This window comes from Urtica dioica, chromosome 10 (genome assembly GCF_054948205.1).
Source record: "Urtica dioica subsp. dioica isolate 48M chromosome 10, U.dioica_male_clone48M_v1_H2, whole genome shotgun sequence".
Classification (NCBI taxonomy): domain Eukaryota; kingdom Viridiplantae; phylum Streptophyta; class Magnoliopsida; order Rosales; family Urticaceae; genus Urtica; species Urtica dioica.
The window spans coordinates 15,111,428-15,132,635 of record NC_142765.1 but is presented as its reverse complement, the minus strand read 5'-3'; the positions used below and the strand labels follow the sequence as shown (position 1 = coordinate 15,132,635).

At 39.0% G+C, this 21,208-nt stretch overlaps 3 protein-coding genes across 4 annotated transcripts; 1 reads left to right on the top strand and 2 right to left on the bottom strand.

Annotated features, from left to right (window-relative positions):
• Positions 1–107: 107 nt before the first annotated feature.
• LOC149383498 (P-loop containing nucleoside triphosphate hydrolases superfamily protein) lies at positions 108–4,221 on the bottom strand. Of its 2 annotated transcripts, none has more exons than XM_089629448.1 (10): positions 3,916–4,221; positions 3,243–3,754; positions 2,955–3,134; positions 2,686–2,847; positions 2,461–2,615; positions 1,877–1,969; positions 1,691–1,776; positions 1,361–1,587; positions 514–750; positions 108–423 (listed from the first exon to the last, which is right to left on the bottom strand). In XM_089629448.1, exons 1-10 carry the CDS (start codon positions 3,969–3,971, stop codon positions 335–337), a joined length of 1,797 nt encoding a protein of 598 aa, XP_089485574.1. In that variant the 5' UTR covers positions 3,972–4,221; the 3' UTR covers positions 108–334. The 2 variants fall into 2 exon arrangements, with proteins under 2 accessions (XP_089485574.1, XP_089485575.1); XM_089629449.1 differs by lacking the exon at positions 108–423 and adding an exon at positions 947–1,062 and having other exon boundaries at positions 513–750.
• Positions 4,222–15,578: 11,357 nt separating this feature from the next.
• On the top strand, positions 15,579–17,448 carry LOC149383497 (DNA-directed RNA polymerases II, IV and V subunit 6A-like). Its single transcript, XM_089629143.1, has 6 exons — positions 15,579–15,726; positions 16,023–16,056; positions 16,153–16,325; positions 16,424–16,475; positions 16,934–17,001; positions 17,173–17,448. The coding sequence occupies exons 1-6, from the start codon at positions 15,692–15,694 to the stop codon at positions 17,240–17,242; spliced, it is 432 nt and encodes a 143-aa protein (XP_089485269.1). The 5' UTR covers positions 15,579–15,691; the 3' UTR covers positions 17,243–17,448.
• Positions 17,378–19,238, bottom strand: LOC149383496 (U-box domain-containing protein 52-like). Its single transcript, XM_089629142.1, has 4 exons — positions 18,777–19,238; positions 18,134–18,252; positions 17,933–18,051; positions 17,378–17,860 (listed from the first exon to the last, which is right to left on the bottom strand). The coding sequence occupies exons 1-4, from the start codon at positions 19,063–19,065 to the stop codon at positions 17,614–17,616; spliced, it is 774 nt and encodes a 257-aa protein (XP_089485268.1). The 5' UTR covers positions 19,066–19,238; the 3' UTR covers positions 17,378–17,613.
• Positions 19,239–21,208: the final 1,970 nt, after the last annotated feature.

Sequence of the window (21,208 nt, the reverse complement as noted above, 5' to 3'; positions counted from 1 at the left end):
CGTTAATGTGTTTATACTGAAATATTAAAGATCATCCCCAACTCATGGTATTAATGGGGTTGCTTTGAGCAATGTCTTGAGCTCAATAAGAGTTGCTTAAAACAGAGTTTCATATAAATTTATAGTGCTTACTTTCAGTCACCTGTCAGGTACTATAATTAAAATGACATCTCAAGAACTCATTTCATTCATGGCAATAATAAAGTTTGATACGATGATGAAAAAACACGAAATATAAGTCCGGCTTCATGTCCCTAGGCAGGGAAATCTAAGCCTAGCTTTGCAAATTTCTCGTAATTGGATAAATGGGACGAAGGAGAGCCTCGGAGAAAAGCTACCATCTTCTGTTGCCAAGAGGAATAGTATTCGAACCCGACACACCCCGGTTTCCATACCCTCGCCCACCTCTGCTCCGGAAGTTTCCTACAAAATAATAACAGATTCATAGATCATACGTCAGAGGGACAACAAGAAACATCAAATCATCAGATGGGCGGGGCTGAGAAAATTCACCTCCTCCATAGCTAGAACCACTCGATCTGGCCATTGCCGACAATTCGGGACTCACAACCTGCCCTGCTTCTTGCAGGATCTTGATCAACTCTCGAGCGGATTTCGCGTTCGCTTGCGTGAAGAACGTGACAGCTGTTCCTCTAGCCCCCGCACGACCCGTCCGCCCGATCCTGTGGACGTAATCCTCAAGGCTCGACGGAAAATCGTAATTGATCACACATTTTATGTCCTTCACATCTGTATTGCAAGAAAACCAACAAAAGAAAAAGAAAAAGAGTTTGAGGTGAAAATGAAACCAGGAGGTAAACTAACAAGTCCCCTTTTTTCCAAGACAAGGATAAAACTGCCGAAAACCTTATCCCTGCACTGCCGAATTCCCCGAGATTCGAATTTTAAGATATAACACACATTCGTCACGCTTATATGTGCCCACCTTAAACTTTGCAGGGATAAGAAGCAGCTTCATCACCACCACCACTTCCATATCGAAGATATATGAATAGGCATGTGTGTCTGAGTCAACCGGGCCGCGGATACAACCAGCTCCAACTGTGGATGGGCAACATTTTTTACTCGTTCATTTTTTAGCACTTCTAATAAACAGCTCACATCTTTCGGGGAAACTAACATTCCAGACTTATTTTATGCCCTGAAACTTACTAGAAGTGTCCTAATCCTACTTAATTACGCAAAAGCCAGTGTCTTTTCCTATTTCGTCTTTTTGCACCCAAACCACAAATTGAATTCCGCGGGAACTGGAGCAGCCGGCGACTTGCTTATCTTGGAAGAAAATAAAATTGAAGCCCTAAAACGAAACTAAAAAATTCCTATAACACAGTGATCCTACCGAGCCCCCGAGCAGCCACATCAGTGGCGGTCATTATAGGACTTCTTCCACTCTTAAATTCAGCCAAGACCCAGTCTCTTTCAGCCTGGTTCTTGTCTCCGTGGATGGACAGAGCGGGCCAGCCGTCCATTCTAAGCTGCCTCGTCACGTGGTCGCACGATTTCTTTGTTTCGATGAAAATTAAAATCTTGCTACCATCCATCGTTTCTTTCAGTAGCTTTATCAGCCTGCACCGATATAACAAGTTATCCCATTAACACGGTGACACCAGAAAAACAAGAAAAGACGAGAGCATTCTTTGTTCAGCCTTATACCAGGACCAAGACAAACCTATTATATTTCTCAAAGTCGCTCACGACTTCAATGACTTGTTTGATGGATTGATTCGCTTTCAGATTTTGCGATCCAATAACTACCTGAACAAACAGAACAGAACACGGAAGAGAAGCAACGAAATTACATTTAGTATTTTAGCTGAAATATCTTCTGTCGGGGAAAAAAAAGTTGTGGTCATACCTTATAGGGGTTGCGCAAAAACTGCCTAGCTAAGGTTTCAACCTCCCTTGGCCATGTAGCACTCCAGTACAATGTCTGCCTATCTGGTCGAATCTGTGGTAAGATATACAATTGATTACAAGCATCTGAAAAAGTGTCTTATTTCAACATCAGCAAAAATTTCGCCCGCAGGCTTATGAAGTTCATATTTTTATTTATTTATTTATATTATAATTGCGAGTATCTGGCTTTGCCTGACTAAGACCCGCAGGTAGTTTGACCGGGAGACACTCCTAGTGGCCTTGAGTTTTTGATGAGTACTTGTATATATCATATTATTTCCATGACATAGTTCATGTAATTGTGGAGTAAAGCTACTACAAGGACAAATCAGACTCAAATACATTCCCTATAACATTATAATCCAATATCTAAATTATGTTACGGACAAAAAGGTCAGATAAACTTCTATTGAACTTGATATTTTATTTTATATTAGTTTCAGCTTTTTTAAGGACAAATTATGATGTAGGCATATCTCAAAGGAAAACTAGTTACTTAAAGTAACTTTTGCTAGAATCGCGATTAAAAATAGATAAACATACTTGGGCAACGATTTTCCGTATCTGAGGCTCAAACCCCATATCCAACATCCGATCAGCCTCATCCAGTACGAGGTAAGTAACTCTTCGCAGATTCGTGTGCTGTGCTTCCAGCATATCTATCAGCCGACCCGGAGTAGCAATAACAATCTCAACTCCTGAAAAAAAAATTCAAAGAGCCATTTAGATTCTGACGCCCTAAAAAGATTCAAAACTAAAAAAATGTACCTCTTCTAAGATCGCGAATTTGAGGTCCTTTTGGAGCACCCCCGTAGACGCAAGTACTTTTAAGACCAGCACGTACACCGAACTTAACAGCTTCTTCTTGAATTTGAACTGCCAATTCCCTTGTAGGTGCTAACACTAACACAATAGGACCATCGCCATATTCTGATAGATACACAAAAAAAAAAAAAAAAAATGAATAAGCAGGTGAGAAAAGCTTTTGTTCAAGTAGCAAAGAACTCCGCGATCAATCTAATGTAGCAGATTCTGACCTAACCGAGGTTGAGCGCTAACATGAACCAAAGCCGGCAAAAGATAGGCCAAAGTCTTCCCCGAACCAGTCTCGGCAATGCCCATCAAATCTCGACCCTTTAGAGCCATCGGCCACCCTTGAGCCTGAATTGGTGTGGGTTCAACGAAGCCCAATTTCTCAATCACGTCGAGACAGTAAGCTAAAAAGATACCAATAAATAAACATAGTCAATATCCTCCAAAAAATAGTAGAGCCACTAACTAAATCAATGAAACAACAAATCGACATAAGTTTTTTATTTAAGTACCTGGGAAATTCGCCTCCGAGAACATCCGAATCGGCCTTGGAACATCCTGGCCTTCCACGGTGATCTCCCTCTTGGCGCGGTACTGCGCCACATCATTCTCCGACATCGCCGTCACGGACCGGTTTTCGACGTAGAAATTCTTCTCGAAAGTGACCAAGTTTCTGAAATCCTGCCTCGGAAGAGCCACGTGATCCAGGTCACGACTCGATGGGGCTCTTCCACCACCATAGCCTCCTCCGCCGCTTCCGCCACGCCCGCCGGAGAAGCTCCCGCCGTACCTACTTCCCCGACCATCTCCACTGTCCCTGTCCCGGTGGTCCCTCCGGTGGTAGTCACCACCGCCAAAACCGCTTCTTCGGTCACCGCTACCGCTGTCGAACCGGCCCGAAGAGGGCGGCTGAAACTTTGGAAACCCATCAGATGCCGATCCAGTTCCCGACGAACCTCTGACTCGGCTGTGGCTTGGAGCCGAATCAGGCACGCTCGGTCCCACAAGAGGACCAATAAAATCACTGTGCAATACCAGATATAACACACAAACATCACAAAGATATGAATTTCGGCTCAATCTCAACAATATCAGAGACCACAAAAAGACTCGATCTTAATTGTCTTTTTCTTATCAAGGACTCTGAAACGAGAAAATAGACTCGGAAACCTAATGAAAACTTACCTCCGACGGTCGCGGTAAGAGCTGGGATCGGCGAGCCTGTTGTCGTGAGAACTCATCCTCTGGTTCAAATTTCTAGGGTTTTCGAGCTTCGAAAGCGAAATTCAGAGCTTGGAAGCTTAGTTCGGCGAAATCAAGACTAACTTACTGATTGTTAAGAGAAAAACTAAGAATTCCTCGCCTGAAAATTGTAGAGAGAAAATAATTTGGGGAAAAAAAGAAGCACTGAGCCTGATAAATATAAAATAAAGGAGTCTTTTGTCCTCCGGTTTCTGATTTTCCTCTTCTTAGATTCTTCCTGAGAAACGAGAATGGTTGGGCTCTGTTCTTATATTAATTTTGTTGGGTTGTGTGATGTGTACCTCTAAAGCCCACTAGTCTCTTCTACCACAATACGCCCATTTCACATTTCGTCTGATAGCCCAATTAAAAAGTGAAAATTGCTTCTGGTAGCCGTTTCTGGTGATTTATCATGAAAATAGCATATTTAAAGTTTTTAAAACGAAAATAACTGTTTATAAGGTTTTTTTTTTTTTAAGGAGAAAATGGGGTCTCATAAAACCCTCTCGCCCCTAACAGCTGCGAAGAAGAGGAAAAGAGGCCCTCTATGCATTAACTGAATTTTCATCAGACAAAATGTTCCGAACAACGATCAGAACTTCATTGAAATTAAAAAAGCGTTCGCATCATATCTAAGTGACCACTAAGCAATAAAATGAGTTGCCTTGTTAATATCTCTAGGAATCAAATGGGACTCAAGTGACGTGAGCTTACCCTCCAACATACTTATTTGAGCGTAGAGGGGATTAAAAGTCATCTTGGACAATCCTTTTTTAGGCACAAATTATCCAAGAGAGCCTTATTATCACCTTTATTAATGAATTGAGGGTAATTCCTAAAAGCCGCCAGTTGGATGACGAGAAGGATACCCATAACCTCCGCTTCGATAGCCGTATTAGCGTTGATTGTGGTGCTCCACGTCCACAAGACCGTTCCGGTTCCATCTTTCGCCAAGATTCTGACTGCAGCTTTGTCGTCCTTAAACACAACATATGAATTTAATTTGACGGTTCTGGCCTTTGGCCTGAGCCATCGCATAGCATCTTCTCCATTCTGCGTCACCGGGGATGAAGGTCTTGAGACCTGGACCGCATAAAATTCTTGGACTCTAGCTTCAGTACGGTGCATCAGATCATCACCCAAGATCAAGAAACCTCTGAACAGTTTATCATTCCGCCAATTCCAAATAGCTTCCAGAACATTGGAGGCGTTCATGAATGGGAGTGTTCCAAAGCGCTTTCCAGATGGCTCTATTCGGATTGAAGGAAGCTCGGGCGAGCTGAGAGTATGCAGATTTTGTTGGGAATTTCCCGTTCTCTATTGCTTCCCAAACCAGTTGATCTTTGGAGCCATCGAAAGATTCGGAGATCCTCTATTTTCGAGCACCATTCTGGGTCACACCAATGCCTGATCTTCTCCATGTCCCAATTTTGAGAGCCATCCACAAAAAGCTCGTTGACTTTGGTATCCCAACTCGCCGGGGAGTTTTTCCACCCATTTGTCTTTAAAAACAATCGCCGAATCTCCCGATCCAATGAGAAAGTGAGAGTTCTTTTTTTAATCAAATCTCGCGTGGATAGCACATCTTTCCAGCCACTTGATGTGTTGCTCTTCTTGTTGGGAATTAAACATCCCTATAACCGTGCGGAAAATAAATAACTACGCTAACAGGCTAATTATTTATACGGTTATAAAAACAAGATCTAGATTTGCATATTTAAATAGAATAACTAGAGAGCGATTCAACTAACCAATTAAAAGACGAGTTTTCAGATTACTTACATGTTTGGCAATCTGCTACTGACTCCTTCAATCGAGTTCTTCAAGATCCCATTCTGAGCTCCAATAACTCGATCTTCAAGCTTTTAATCTTCAGAAACGACGACAGGATTCTCGTCGTTTGGATCTCCAGAGATGATACCGTAATCTTCCGAAACATAATCTCCGGATGGAATAAGAAAAAAATGTGGGTTCACTCGTTATCTCACTACGACTTGATTTAGATATTCAGGTCGTATCGTGTTTATGAGATTGGAATCACGAAATTCCAAGGGAGAGGAAGAGCTAAAGAAAGTCGGCCACACTGATGGTGTGATGGGCGAATTTTATCAGTTTGCTTGTATGGCTATTGTGTTCTCCTTGGCCCCTATTTATAGTGGTAGAATGAAGATATTTTAGGAAGCCATTAGGGTTTCCTTATTCTCTATATTCTTTCGTATTTTGTAGTAAAACATGAACCATTGGATCTTGATTACTAATCATATTTTTTTCTCTCATCCATCATATCAGAATCTAGGATATTATATTTCCTTATTTTTCTCATATATTTAAGGAATATAGATATTTTAGAATAATAATGACGGCATTTCCTTATTTAATGGAGAGAATATCTCTACGATTATTATTCTCCTATATATTAGGAATATATTCATGAGAGAAAATAAAGGGCAATATCTTATTTCCTTATTTAATGAAGAGAAAATATCTCAACCATTATTATTCTCTCTCTTATTTATTTAGTTACCTGAAATCTTTTCCATAATGCAACTAATTAAAGAGAGAACATTGGGTATTTAAACCCTAAAGTAGGCGCTCAACTAGTGGTATTGGGCCTATGAATTTTCGAATTTTACAGTGTCCATAAATCCCAACTTAAAATTCAATTAATTAAATACTTGTTCTAAAAATAAGTAATTAATTCCATAATAAATATTTAATTCGACAAATAGACAAATTTCTGAATGAATGCTGCTAGATAATTTACAGCTGTGAGATTGTAATAATAAATAATCTTCATTATTAATATAGAGTTCTTATCCATCTTTATCATAGCCGAATCGGGGACTATGGACAGAAGCTCATATAAATTCGATTAAAAAGACGAAACAATCATTTCTCTTTTTCAATCGATTCGTCAATCTTGGAGATACTCCACAAAAATAATCTAAGACTGCACTCTTCTTATTACTAGAATTATATTTTACTCATCGTAAGAGCGTCCACTGATATAGTCAGTACATGATCTCAATCCTGCAAGCTCAACTCGTATCGTGAAAGGTCAATTATTTCGTTATACCCTTCTTAATACATATGAGCCCTAAGCACTGTTGCTTCCCCAGCGAAATATTCTTTCGTACGTACTTACTACGAAAGTGTGCTCAATAAATCGATTTTGAAATCAACCCTTAGGCGAGTGAACATTCACCTTCTTTTAGGAAGGCTGGATTTCGTATCTGTAAATCATTTTTCGCTCAGATCATATCCTAAATTCCCAAGACATAAGTATTTTGGCATGATAGTAGCCATTAACGAATGAGTCAAAGAACCCAATAATATAACCTAGAAGTCCGTGATCACTTCAGGATTTAGATTAAGTCTCACAGTGACTATCATAGCGACTCTGGTTAGTGTATCCTAACAGTACTTAAACGACACATCAACAACCAAAGTCTGTCCAGGCCACACTTACCAAAAATATAAAATGCTCCCACCAAGTGATCAACATTCACTTGTATTCCACATATATGATTTTAGATACAGCTATCCAGGCATGTATCAATCATCGACCATGTTTTAGCTCACCGCCCGAACTTAGATGCTCAACATGTAATTCAGTTTAATACGGAGTCTATGGATGTAGTTGTTATTGATTCTCTTTAGAAAAAACCCACTAATCATAAATGTTAACAAAGTAAACTTCTTATCGAATTCAAAAATCATTTATGTTTATTTTATTATCTTCAATGGTCAATTATCCTAACACTTCTTACACGCTTGAATGAAGCAAGTGTCACAACAATATTTTTGTTTGAACATATGAACCCAAAACAAGTTCGTATCCTGAGCCATGTGCTACCTAGCTTAGCCAAGAGGGCAATGTTTATGTCTTCAAACTTACGAATCCCAAGGCCGCCACTCTTCTTCGGCTGACTGATTTTATCCCAACTCGTCATGACCATGTACCGATCATCGTTCACCGCCCATTTCCAAAAGAACTTCCTCACCGCCTTGTCGGTATTTTGACAGTACGATTTAGGGAAGAGGAACGTGGACATCGAGTAAGAGAGAATACCCTGGATCATAGATTTAATAAGCATAGCCTTTTCCGCCTTAGAGATGGTTTTGGCCAAGTGTGGATTTTTTTCTTCAAAGCCTCAAAACTTGCAGATTTGTTCCGATTGAGGAAGAAGGGATTTCTCAAATAAGAGATATCGACGGCGCAAGCTTTCACCCCCAAGAGATCCCAGGTTATTTCCTTCTTCTCTTCTGGGCAATTTTTGGAGAATAAGAGTCTGGATTTGCTTGTGTTGACCTTTTGACCCGACCAACATTGGTATATATCAAGGTAGCTACATACAGCTTCCACTTCTTCTTTTTAGCTTGGCGAAAGAGGATTGTGTTGTCCGCCAACATCAGATGGGTTATGTTCGGAACATTACGACCTATATTAATACCTTGGAAGAGGCCACACCTTTCCTCTCTCAAAAGAACCTGAGAGAGAACCTTTGGGGCGATGATGAAAAGGTATGGCAAGAGCGGATCACCTTGCCTTAGCCTCCTCGAAGTTGGATCTTCAGTGTTAGGAATTCTTGCCCACGAGAAGATATTATTTGTAACTTCTCGCTGAAATATTTAATAAAATAAAGTTTTGACATTTATTATCTTTTTGAGTTGAAGCTATAGTATCTTAATCTAAAGATTTATCAAACATTTATCATTTCATAGTCTCCGTATTAAACTGAGTCGCATGTTGGGCATCCGAGTTCGGGCGGTGAACTAAAACATGGTCGATGACTGATATGCGCATGTAAAACCATATCTAAAGTCAATATATGTGGAATATGAGTGAAGGTTGATCACTCAGTGGGAGCATTCTACACTTGAAGAAGGTGTACGACTTGGAAATGCTTTGGTTTGGATAGATGCATCGTTTAAGGACTATTACGATGCACTAGCCGAGGTCGCTTATGATGGTCACAGTGATGCTTGATCTAAATCTTGAAGTAATCATGGACTTCTAGATCATGTTATCGGGTTCTTTGATTCACCACGTTAAAGGCTAATGAAACGCTGACTAAATAGGTGTTTTGGGAGGTCGGGGCATGGTCGTAGGAGGAAGTGATTTACAGATACGGAATCCAGTCTTCTTGAAATAAGGTAAATGTTATATTACCTAAGGGTTAATTTCAGAGCCGATTGATTGCGTGCACTTCCGAAGTTGGCTTATGTTCGGAAGAATCTTTCGCTAGGAAAGCAACTGTGCTTAGGGTATATATGTAACGAGAAATGTATAACACAACAAATTGACCTATCTCGATACAGGTTGAACCTGGAAGATCATGATCACGTACTGACTAAATCAGTGGACACTCGTCACGATGAGTAAATATAATTCTAGTATTGAAGGAGAGTGTAGTCTTGACTTACACAGTGGAGGACTGACCAAGATTAGACAAATCGATACATAAAGGAGAAATGACTATTTCGTCTTTTGATCGAGATTGTTAGCTTCAAATTCTAGGTCCATCATCCCATATTCGGCTTCGATAAAGGCGAATAAGAACATTCTAATAATAATGATTTCATTATTATTATCTTACAAAGTTGTAATGGTGATTGACATCATTAATTCTGAAAAACGGGTATTTGCAAAATTAAATAAATATTTATAGTAATACTGTTTATTTATTGTTGGATCATGTAAAAAAAAAAATTTATTTATTGTTGGACAAGTAAATAAGAGTTAAATTGGTTTAAAGCAATTGGGTGTTGCACTGAGCAAATTTCGGCCTCCCCTACTGCTAAATGGCCAATTATATCTTTTAGGCCAAAAGACAATTTTTTTTCTCTTTGTTGTTCCTAAAATAAAGGAGAGAGAGAATAATATATGGAAATAAGATTATCCTATATTCTCTCCTTATTTTTAAGAGACATATTTTCCTATATTCTCTCAAAAAATAAAATATTTTATATTTTGTTATAAAATAAACTTCTAGATATTGATCTGATTGGATGAGAGAAAAATTAGGATTCATGAGATGAGATCCAATGGCTGAGATTAAATCCATAATGTGAACACACAGTGTGAACACAATAAAAGGAAATAATATATTCTAGAATATCTCATTTTTACTACTATAAATAAGGGGTTCATGAGAAACAAAAATTAACCTAATTGATCAACTATATAATTCGACCAAAAAGAGAACACCTCTTCGCTTGGCCAACTTCTCCTCTCTCTCCTTCTCCCCTCGGAATTTTGTGATTCCATTCCCATAAACACGGTGTGATCTAAAAATATTATTTGAGATCACAGTGAGATAAAAGATTCTTGCCGACTCACATTTCTTATTCGCCTCGGAGATTACGTCTCGGAAGACTTTGGTGTCATCACAAAAGCTCGCAGGTCTGATCGTTGAGGAACTCAAGGAAGGAAGACGGATTAGGAGAAAGCTTGAAGAGTTCAGTAGATGAGCCAAAAACTGTAAGTTTTTTTTATAAACTTGTCATTAAAATATTGGTTGCTTGTCAAAGGCTCTTAATATCAATTAATTAAGTAATCTAGATCTTGTTAATAACCATGTTTTATTAGCTTATGATAGTGTAATTAATTCTTTCCGCATTTAAATGGTTATTTGAGGTGCTAAAATCACCGACATTCGGAAGTGTACGACCATTGAGAATAATAATGTTAGAAGCCGAGGCTATGTATTTCTCTATGATTGATCACTTTATTCGAAGCTCCAAAGAATTTAAGGACTTTGAAAATCAAATTCCATTCCATTCGGTCGAAGGCCTTACTCATGTCTATCTTGATTCCCATGGACCCTTCCTTCCCGGCTTTCTTGTTCACGGACGCCATCAATCTTGGCAATGAGGACGACATGAGCGAAGCTCATGGCTTTCAAAAGTTTTCCTTTGAGTAAAAACTCTCGACAAAAATCCATCAACAAATCACCCACCACATCCCAAAAGGTCTTGTAAAACACGCCTTAGAGCCCATCGGGGCCGGGGGCTTTGAGGCAGCGCATAGACCTGACTATCTCTTTAATTTATATCCTCATAGGGATCGCTGTGAAATTTTCATTATCTTCGCGACCCAGGACATGATGGATCAAATCTCCAAGCTCTTCAGGAACTCCGAGGAAGAGAATCGAAAAAGCTCGCTGAACTTTGAGTTGAGGAACATGCCAATGTGGTCTCTTTCCTTCAACCATGTGTCGGAGTCATCGGGAAGACCTTCAATATGGTTTCTCTTTCTTCTGACCATCATGGAAGTGTGGAATAAACAGGAGTTGGAATCTCCATCCTTGAGCCAAAGCTCACGCGACTTTTGACACAAAACCGCGGAAATCTTGCTGCTTAGATCTTTCGCCTTTACCTGAAGATTAGATTCCAATTCCTGGTTTCTTCTAGTGCTAGGAAGGCGTTGGATATTTATCAAGTGTTGTTCACATACCTTTAACTCATTTTGGGTCTTTCTCAATCTTTCTCTCTGCCAAATCTTCATCACTTTGCCAACTTCGCGATTTTTGGAGTGAAGCTACCAAGACTTGAACCCAACCATCATGTCCTTCCAGGAATTTTCAACAATCTTTCTACACTCTTCCTCATTGGGCCAGGACTCGGAGAAATGGAAGGGCTTTTGACCCTTATTCTCGTAAAAAAGCCCATCAAGTAAAATTGGGCCATGATCAAATTTAGAGATTGGGAAGTTCCGAACTCAAACCTTCGGAAACTTTTGCAGAAAGAACGGGCTAGCGATTTCTCTGTCCAAACGCTCTCTGATTCTGCTACCTTCAGGGTGACTATTAGACCATGTGAAATGACCTCCCTCTGCTTCCACGTCGATACCACCGGTATCCTGAAGAAAATCGTCGAGTATGCGACCTATGTGCCGATGAATCTCTCTCCCCTATTTTTCTTTCTCATTAAGGATCAGGTTCAGGTTCAAGTTTCCAGTCAGCAACCATGACCTACCACTCAATTCAATTTTTGTTTTCATCTTCTCCAAAAAAAATAGCTCTTTTCGCCACCACCGAAGGCCCGTAGGCACCAAACAGATTCCAGTTAGCCTCCCTAGACTTCCCTCTGATGACTACCTGATGCAGGGGGAGGTGGTGGAAAGGATAAATAATCACGACCGTTGATTCGCGCAAGAATACCGGTCAATAATTCTTCCAAAACCTTTTGATTCGTTAGACTACGAATACCAGATTAAGGGCATCTCAATTTTGTTGATACACAAAGAATACCGAAACAATGGTTTTTTTTAGAGAACTGTTTTTTTCATTAAACAAAATCTATCTAATACAAAATAGGTGCTCAAGATTTATAGATGCATCAAGAGACTTTTCATAATCCAAAACTGAATATTAATACATCAAATTAAATATACTTAACACAATAATAAAAACTAGAATTAAGTAAATTGAGAAGAACACAAAACGTCATTTTGAAAGCCTAAACATCAGAATTCGACTTAAATCCCAAGACCCCACTTTGTGGGTCTTGTTTACTAGGTCGATTCCACTAAGAAAACACTACTCTTTTGTCCATTTCGGTGACCCCAACATTCTTGAAATCTGTAGCCCAATTTGCCATGCATCACTACCCTTAACAAGTTGCTAGAACCCTGCCAAACATCAATATTCAAATGTTTGTGCCACCAAAGACATATACCACCTGCGAGCCCCGTCGCCGAGACTGTACAACAACCCCAAAAACTAAATTTGCTCCTTAACTTCTGCATTTTTTCATAACTTATCTTTTATTTCTATTAACTAGGTGACATCAGGATTGCACTCACTTATTTGGCTCCGGAGAGCTGTTTGAGCCGCATCTCGATTGAGATCGCACTAACATTGATGAGGTAGGGTGTTTTTAAGGCCCGCCTCCTCGGCCAATGTTAGTGAGGAATCAGAGTGAGAAGTCACTGATACAAATCCTCGATAATGATCGGCGCAACTTGGAGCTTCAAAGGGATTTTCTTCGTCGTCTTCCTTCAAGGCTTGACAGTTTTCCTCTCGTTAGTCTTCAATTTACCAGAATCATTCGAGCCTTGAGCGAAGTCGAGTTGGAGATTTTTTGCTATAGCTTCAATTTCTCTCATATTATTCTAACTAGTTCCTTCAAACTCTTTTTCTATGGACGTCTTCATCTTTTTCCCAGAGTCTTCAGCTTCCATGGTTTTGCGTTTACCAGAGCTATCGCAGGTAAGCACAAATTCGCCTGTGATATTGATTGGTGATTGCTTAGGGCCAAGCTCTTCTCCACCATCATTTGATTTTCGGGCCTAAGTGTCCTAACCTCCAATTGGGCTTTTATGATATCCAAATTAGGCCCATTTGATATCAGCAGTCCTTTGTCTCTCATGTTGCTTTCTTTGACGTGGCTCTTTGGTCAATTTGTTGACACATTATGGGCCTCGCTTATGACATTCTCTCATTTCATACCTGACGCATTGTTTCTCGCCTCCACCTCTCTTTCTGACAGTCTAAGCGGTTCAGACATCACCCGGGATGCACTACCACACCTATCCTCTATCCTTTATGTTGTCTCTCTTCTTTTGTCACCGGTGACGCTCGCCAGTGATGGCTCAATGTTTTGTCCAATCTCTGGCGTCCTCAAGACCAGTCTGTGCACTTACTGTTCAATGCCGCCATGTAATGCCGACACATAGGCAGCCTCCTCTGAGAGCCTTCCCACCTGGTAAAGTAGCCCATCGAAGCATGATCCAGTCGGAGATTCTGCGAAGATCTAGCCTCTGTACTTGATGACCATCGGGGAATGTATGGAGCAAACCATGGCCCAATTCCTCCGACCGCATTCCTCATGCTCGTGACCCAAGATGCCACATTTGAAACATAATTGTTGTCGTTTGTTTTCAGACAACGATTTAGATACTCGAACGGTTCGACCTAAGGTCGGACCAAGAGGTCGAGCCTAAGCGTCCTGAATCCGGTATCTTGAGTTCGTCCCTAGCCAGGGATGATCTTTCACATTCTCCAAGGTATCTTGAAAAGAGATAAAAAGTGAACTACAAAGAGGAAACAGATGAGCTGCCTCTGTTTACCTCTTCGACGCTCAAAATTAGGAGGATTAGGGTGGAAGAATAGGGGTTTTAGTGTTTAGAGGCCAAATATGACTTAAACGAGCTTCTCATAGGTTCGGCAGCATTTCACGGCTCAAAATTTGGATTACCTTTGTTCTTTGGTCGAGTACCCTATTTATAGAGCTAGAGGAACATCCCATGAGTGTGGAGACTTGCTTGGGGGCGTCTTGTAGCCGAGCAGCCGATCGGTCGGGCGCTTGGTGGCCGAGTGGCCGATCTGTCGTGCTCATACTGGCATCGAGCGCTTGTAGCCGAGCAGTCGACCGACCGACCGCCTGGTGGTCCAGTGGCTGACTGGTGAGCGCTCGATGGCCATCTGGACGACCAGCCGAGGGGCTTGTAGCCGCCATGCCAATTGGCCGTGTGCCTGGTGGTCGACCGGCTGCTTGGGTGTGCTTAGCTAGTCGGCCAGTTGATCGAGCGTACCTGGGAGGAGAGCTTCGAGCTAGGCCAACTTTTGGTCGGTCCGTCGGGCCATTCTGGAGGCCCAAAATGGACGGATAACAAGAATATTCCAAGATTTTCGTATTTAAATTGTATCCATAGAGGGGTGCCCCCATCGCGGTCGAGAAAAAACCCAACTTTTAGGGGTTGTTTGATGTCGACCACCACTTTAAGTCTCATCGAAGAGGTATCTCTTCCAGTGAAGCCAATGACTTAGCCGACCATTGAGGTTAGTTGTCTTCCATTCTTTTTATTCAAATATACATGAAACAGACCTAACATGACAATCTAGAATGGACGGCGGTCGAACTTGATCTCTTCGATAGTCATCCTCTCCAGCCACTGTTGAATGACGAACTAGGCTCCTTTGCAAGTCCAGGATCGTCCATCAAGGACTTTGTCACCATCCTCCTTTAGCTCGAAGCTAAGTTGGAAGATGCCAGGTTTGATCTCCTTAATGAACCAAGGGTGCTTGCATCTCCAGACTATTGAAAGAACTTATAGATCTGTTTCGTTCTCACCGGGCGAGAAGCTAGACTTTTTCCAGCCAGGAAATAAGGTCTTACCTTCACCACTTTTGCCGTTGAAGTCGGAGAAATATGCATGAGACTAGAAAGGAGGTCGCCAGCTCAAGCTCTTCATCACCGTCATGTTCATGTTCATGACTCATAAGAGGCTTTGAGGAAGTCATGATCTACTCTCAACCTTAGAACGCTTCACCCACGTGTTTCTCAGAAAAATATATTTTTCTTAATGTTTACCGTTTGTTTAAAAAAAAAAGATTTGGGTACTATTTTGATTAACTTATTTATTTATTGTTTACTATAATTAGATTTAAAATAAAAATAAATATTTACCATTTAAAAAAATAATGTTTGAAAGATTTAAGATAATATTTTTGAAATACTACAACTTAAAAACATTTAATTTTATAATTTTCCCATTAAAAAATGTCACATGAGTAGCGCGTGGAACTTCGGTCTTTGACCTTGTTCGTCGTCCGTCCCCAATTAAATACTTTGTATTATTTTATTTTATTTTTTGCTTTCTTGTTTTTATTTAATTCAATCTAAATTTATTCTCACATTCTCTTCTTCTCCTCGGTCTGTCTTTCGCTCACATACAAACCCTAAAGTAAAGCTTCTTCTTCCTTCACAAGAAATGGCGGACGATGAATACAACGATATGGATATGGGGTTTCTCTCTCTCTCTCTCTCAATTTTACGCTGATTACCTAGGTCAAAAAATTCAGTATTACTCAGCTGAAAGACTCCCGAGGGTTTAAGTTTCGAACTTTTGAAATTTTCGAATTGATTCTTCTCACTCAATATCGTTTGAGCAAATTATATAGAAAAGTGTGATAATTGGTCTCTCATATAGTTGAACAGCATAATATTTGCATGATTATTTTGGGCTAGCCTCAATGTTTTGTTCACCTTAGTGTGTGCGGATAGTTTTGTGACGATTTTTGTTTTTTTTCATAATGATGAAGGTACGAGGATGAGCCTGTGGAGCCGGAAATGGAAGTAAGTACTCAGCTTTATTAAAGTAGCTTGAACTCCATAGAAGATAAAAAAAAAAAAATTAAGATAAAAATAAAAATTAACCGGAGAAGTGAACAGGAAGGTGCAGAGGAAGATTTGGAGAACAATAACGAGGACGAGGAGCACGGGGATCTGGTGGAAGAAGGGGACGGAGAAGAGCGAGCTCCGGTGGAACGGCCTCGTAAGACTTCCAAATTCATGACTAAATACGAACGGGCCAGAATTCTCGGCACACGTGCCTTGCAAATCAGGTTAGAATCTATCTTTTATTTATTTAGCGAAACCCTTGTTTTTCGGCTCAGTCAGTTTCTTGACTGATTGATTGATATAAGCGATCTTTGGTGAACAGCATGAACGCACCTGTTATGGTCGAGTTGGAAGGTGAAACCGACCCGCTTGAGGTAAAATGTCCTTTCAATATATTATGACTCGATATTTGACTGATTTAAATATCTTGGCCTTATCAGACTATGTGATTGTTACGTTTGATTTGGTGTCTGAAAATTTGGATAAAAGTCATCGAAATTGTCGAAATTTGGTGTCTGAAATTGTCAAATTGGCGTTATAAATTGGTTCAACAGAATTACAGACCTTGCATTAAACTGATCATAGCACGATACCGGACTGCTTTAAATGTGTTGGCCTTTATCAGACTACATGATTTATTTACTAGTCCGTTACATTCAATTTGGTGTCTGAAAAATCGGTAGAAATTATCGGAATGCTGCTGAAAAATGAATATTTTTGCCGAAATCGATTTTTTTTTTCACCCAAATTTTAGTTATTTATAAATTGTTTCAAAGGGAATTCAGACCTTGCATTCAACTGATTAGTTGACGGCATATTTAATTTTTATTAGATTGCAATGAAGGAGCTTCGTGAGAGGAAGATTCCCTTTACCATTCGCCGCTACCTGCCCGACGGAAGGTAATTTTTTTTTTTTTTCCCCTGCTAATTTATCTCATTGCCTTAATTGAGATTTAAGGTCCTTGTTTGCAGTTGTTTGCAAGTTTCTGTTGATACTCTCTTGTACCATGGATTTTTATTTAGCATTACTCGTGAGATCTTATTTAAGGACTCTTTGTTTGAACGCTGTAGTTACGAGGACTGGGGGGTCGATGAATTGATCGTGGAGGACTCATGGAAGAGGCAAGTCGGCGGTGATTGAGTCAGTTTTTGCCTCCCAAAACATGGAATATTATTTCTCTGGAAGTTATGAAATGGGTTGTTTTGAACATTTTGGTGCCATGACTGATAATACTGTGTTCCATCGATATGTCATAATCCATGGTTTTGATATGTGTTTTCCGGTGAAACAATCCATGCTTTATCACATCGATGAACGAAATACATATCATCTTCATGTTGTACTTACTCTCTCTGTCCCTTCACTTATTTTTTTTTGCTTTTCATGTATATATGTAGTGTGTAATTCTCTTGATACAGAGATTGATTATTAACAAAAACAGAAATTACATTCTCTCGTGGCTTTCTCCGAGGCCTCGTGAAAGCTAGTCAAATGTTGCAAAAATACTCGTGTCAAGTTGAACCTCTCTTAGACTTGCCTGAAAAACATCCACGGATCAGAAACGAGCTTTTCCGAGAGGAGTGAAGAGTCGTTTCGCTTGAAACCCCGAGGCTGTTCGCCCGAGAGGAATGGACAATCCCTGTTGACTTCTCGAGTAGTCCGACGTACTTTTTTCCTTCGTGAACGACGCTCACTTTGCAAAAATCCGGGGCGCCCTTTTTCACGTATTCGAATTTAGCCATCTTTGTCCTCAATAACCTTGTAAAAACCCAACAAAAGTTATATTCTTCGAAAAGTGTTTCTTCGCAGTAATCTCTGGTATCTCCGTACCTCGAACTAGGAAGCTTTTTCATTCCGATAACGAGGTTGTTGATGTTGTGAAATGGAATGAGGTCAACTATGGCTTTAGCTGTGGAGTGGTGTTCTACCAGCACTGTGTCCACATTTACCTGTACCCAACAAAACAAAAGATAACGAGAAATCGCTGATTAATTAACATTTTTTTTTTAAATTGTCTATTATATCTCGAACCTTGGCGTTGTTGCATAACCGGATGTACTTTTGCAAAAGATTTCTCCTCCGGTTCTCCTCTTCGTTGACGTAGAATCTCACTTGGTCTTTTGTCAACTGGCTTCTTGCCAGTTTTCCAACTGCTCAATCAAACTGATTTTTCCTAAGATTCCTTTTTATTATTATTAGGAGTGCTTTACTATTAGTCATTTTTCATCAGCAATCCATTAATATTATAATTTCAATTTTGAATAAAATCTCAAGTGTGACGTACATGACTCTATTTCGTTAGGGTAAAATGGTCAAATCATGTGAATAATATCGACCAAACTCAAAATCAATATGAGATTATTCCAAAAGTACGACAATTTTGATAGTATTTTTCTCATTATTCAATAGAAGTCATTTATTCCAAAAGCATGATAAACTATGTTATGAAAAAAATGACAACTTTGATTAGGTGATGATTTTTGCACGTAAACGGACCATTTACACCACCCACCAAGGTGATCTCGTAGAACGCACATTTGAGATTCTATAAAAATATAAAATTGATTGAGGCCATATGGTGTAATATCCGCAAAGTTCAAGGACCACGAGTGCAAATAAGTCTTAGTACACCATAAAAAAAAGTGAAGAATGAATTGATGAGTGAATAAATTACCAGGAGTTGGGATATAAGTGATTGGAGGGTAGATATGGATGAGGTAAAGCTTTGCACCGTGAGACACGAGATTGTCAACAGCCCATTTCACCACTTCCACGTCGTTTTTGCCAACTGCCACGTAAACGTCGTCGTTTTGATCCCTGCTCGACGCGTTGTCGTTGATTGGGTTCTCTACGATCTCCTCCACTATCTCCGGTGATGTGACAAACGTGGTGTTTCTTGAGCTTTTGTAGCACTCTCTTTCTTCCACTGCTACATAATCATCATCGTCATCTATGTCCTCCATTTTTACTCTCTCTCTCTCTCTCTCTCTCTCTCTCTCTCTCTCAGTTTCTGGACAAAACGCACATACGTACTAACAACAAAAACTGAAAAGTGAAAAGGTGACTAGAAATATGAAATAATGGAGAGAGAGAGTGAGAGATGGTAACGAGAGGATTGGGTTTTAGTGGATTTTGTCACCTTCACAAGAGAGAGAGAGAGAGAGAGAGAGAGAGAGAGAGAGATTCTCTTTTGATAATCTGAGCTTTGGTTCTGTCACACACGTAAAATAATGTCACAATTCACGACAAAAAACGAAATAATGGGGTGATAGTAAAAAAAATAATATTACTTACACGACTTTAGTTTCCTTGGGCTGTCAATAACACGTTAAGAAAAATAGAAAGAAACAGGATTGCTTTTTGTATATTTTATTTTAAGAAATCAAGTCTTTGGGCGTCATGGCTGTGACAAAAAATAAAATGTGTCCTAAAGGAGAAATAAAATACTTTCAAAGACAGTGTTTCAACTTTCAATATTCATTCATTCTTGTATTATGAGCTTTTTGTGTCTGAACATTGACAAGAGATCACTATTTTCTTCGCTACCCTAAAAATATGAATATAATATAATCGATAGCCGAATGAACATTATCGTATTGAAACCTCAAGACTACATGATCAAATCTCAAGACAATATGAAAAATATGGACTTATTTTGGCATGTCATTGATGTGCATTTTTTGAAAAAATTGTGTGTTTTAAAAGTATTTCAGTCATTCTGTTAATTCTAATAAATAGGTTAATTGAACTCATTAGAATGTCCAACAATTTAAAACATATTAGTGATTCATTTGATCTATTTTAATCATAGTATTTTATTACGACCTTGTTATTTGCATTTCTGATACTAGAATGTAAGATCTTGATTGAGAAGAAACGAATATGTTGAAGAAGTGATGTTTACTAAAAATATATTTGGTGAAATTTGTTTTTCAAAGTAAGCTAGTCAATCTTGTTGAATTTTATTTCCCGTCGCCTATTGAAATTGGAGTGAAATATATCTTGTAAAGTTTGAATAGATTGGAGATGGTATGTAGTGTGGAAGCAAATTTTGGTTACTTAAAAAAAAAAAAAAATTGCCACGTTTGACCTACAATAATCACGACACCAGAAATTCGGATCCTCTGTTATTTTAAAATTAAACCATAACTTTGCTAAAATGATTGATTAAACGATTGTTAAATCTCTAGTTGGAGCTTATAATGACGTTTTAATGAAGATAGTGTATTATACTTACCAATTTCTCTGTGAATGATAACTGACCTACAGGATCGTTGGATTGTAATAATTAACAAAAAAAAAAATGTAGATTTTAAAATGTAATGTGTCCAAAAAAGTTAGTGCACTTTTAGTTCTTTGGCTTGTACCACTCTCTTCTCTCTTTTTCAGTTTGTTGCAAATTACGATCTAGGAATATTTTAGTGGATACAAATTAATGAGAATGTGAAAGCTTTGCAATTTGTTTATTTTTCATCCAATTATTTTATTTTATTTTTATTTTTATTTTTATTTTCTATAAGTATGTGCAGTCGATTTGTGGTCCCTTTATCACATCTAAATAACATTGTTAGTGATTAGTGATTTCACATCCCACTAATTTAACGAGTTGGTTGTCAACCAAGTAAATATAACTGCTTATATAAAGAATTTAAATACGGGTATCAAAAACTTATTGCAGCATAGGATAGGATTTTTAAAAATGCGATCATACACATTTTTTTTACTCGTGTCACTAAATATAGAGGATAGATACAACTAGAAACAATCACTCAATGAGGATAATTCTAAAACTATAACTATGATCATCTAACTATTTTATTTTGACTAAAATCTATCGATCGCTTTTTATTCTAAAACTATACTAGTAGAAAAATGGCTTTTAATGGCGCTTCTTTAATGACGTTAGTGAAAAAAAAACGCCATTAAATGTAATTATTGTATTTTCGAGATTGTGTTTAAAGCAAAAGACGAATTAGAGATCGCCACGTCACTTTCGGAAGAGGTACAACAAAAAAATATTCATGGCGTTTAAATTTGAAACGCCATTAAAAAAATTGTAAACCAACCATTGAATGCCATGTGGTTAAAATTATATATGATGACATT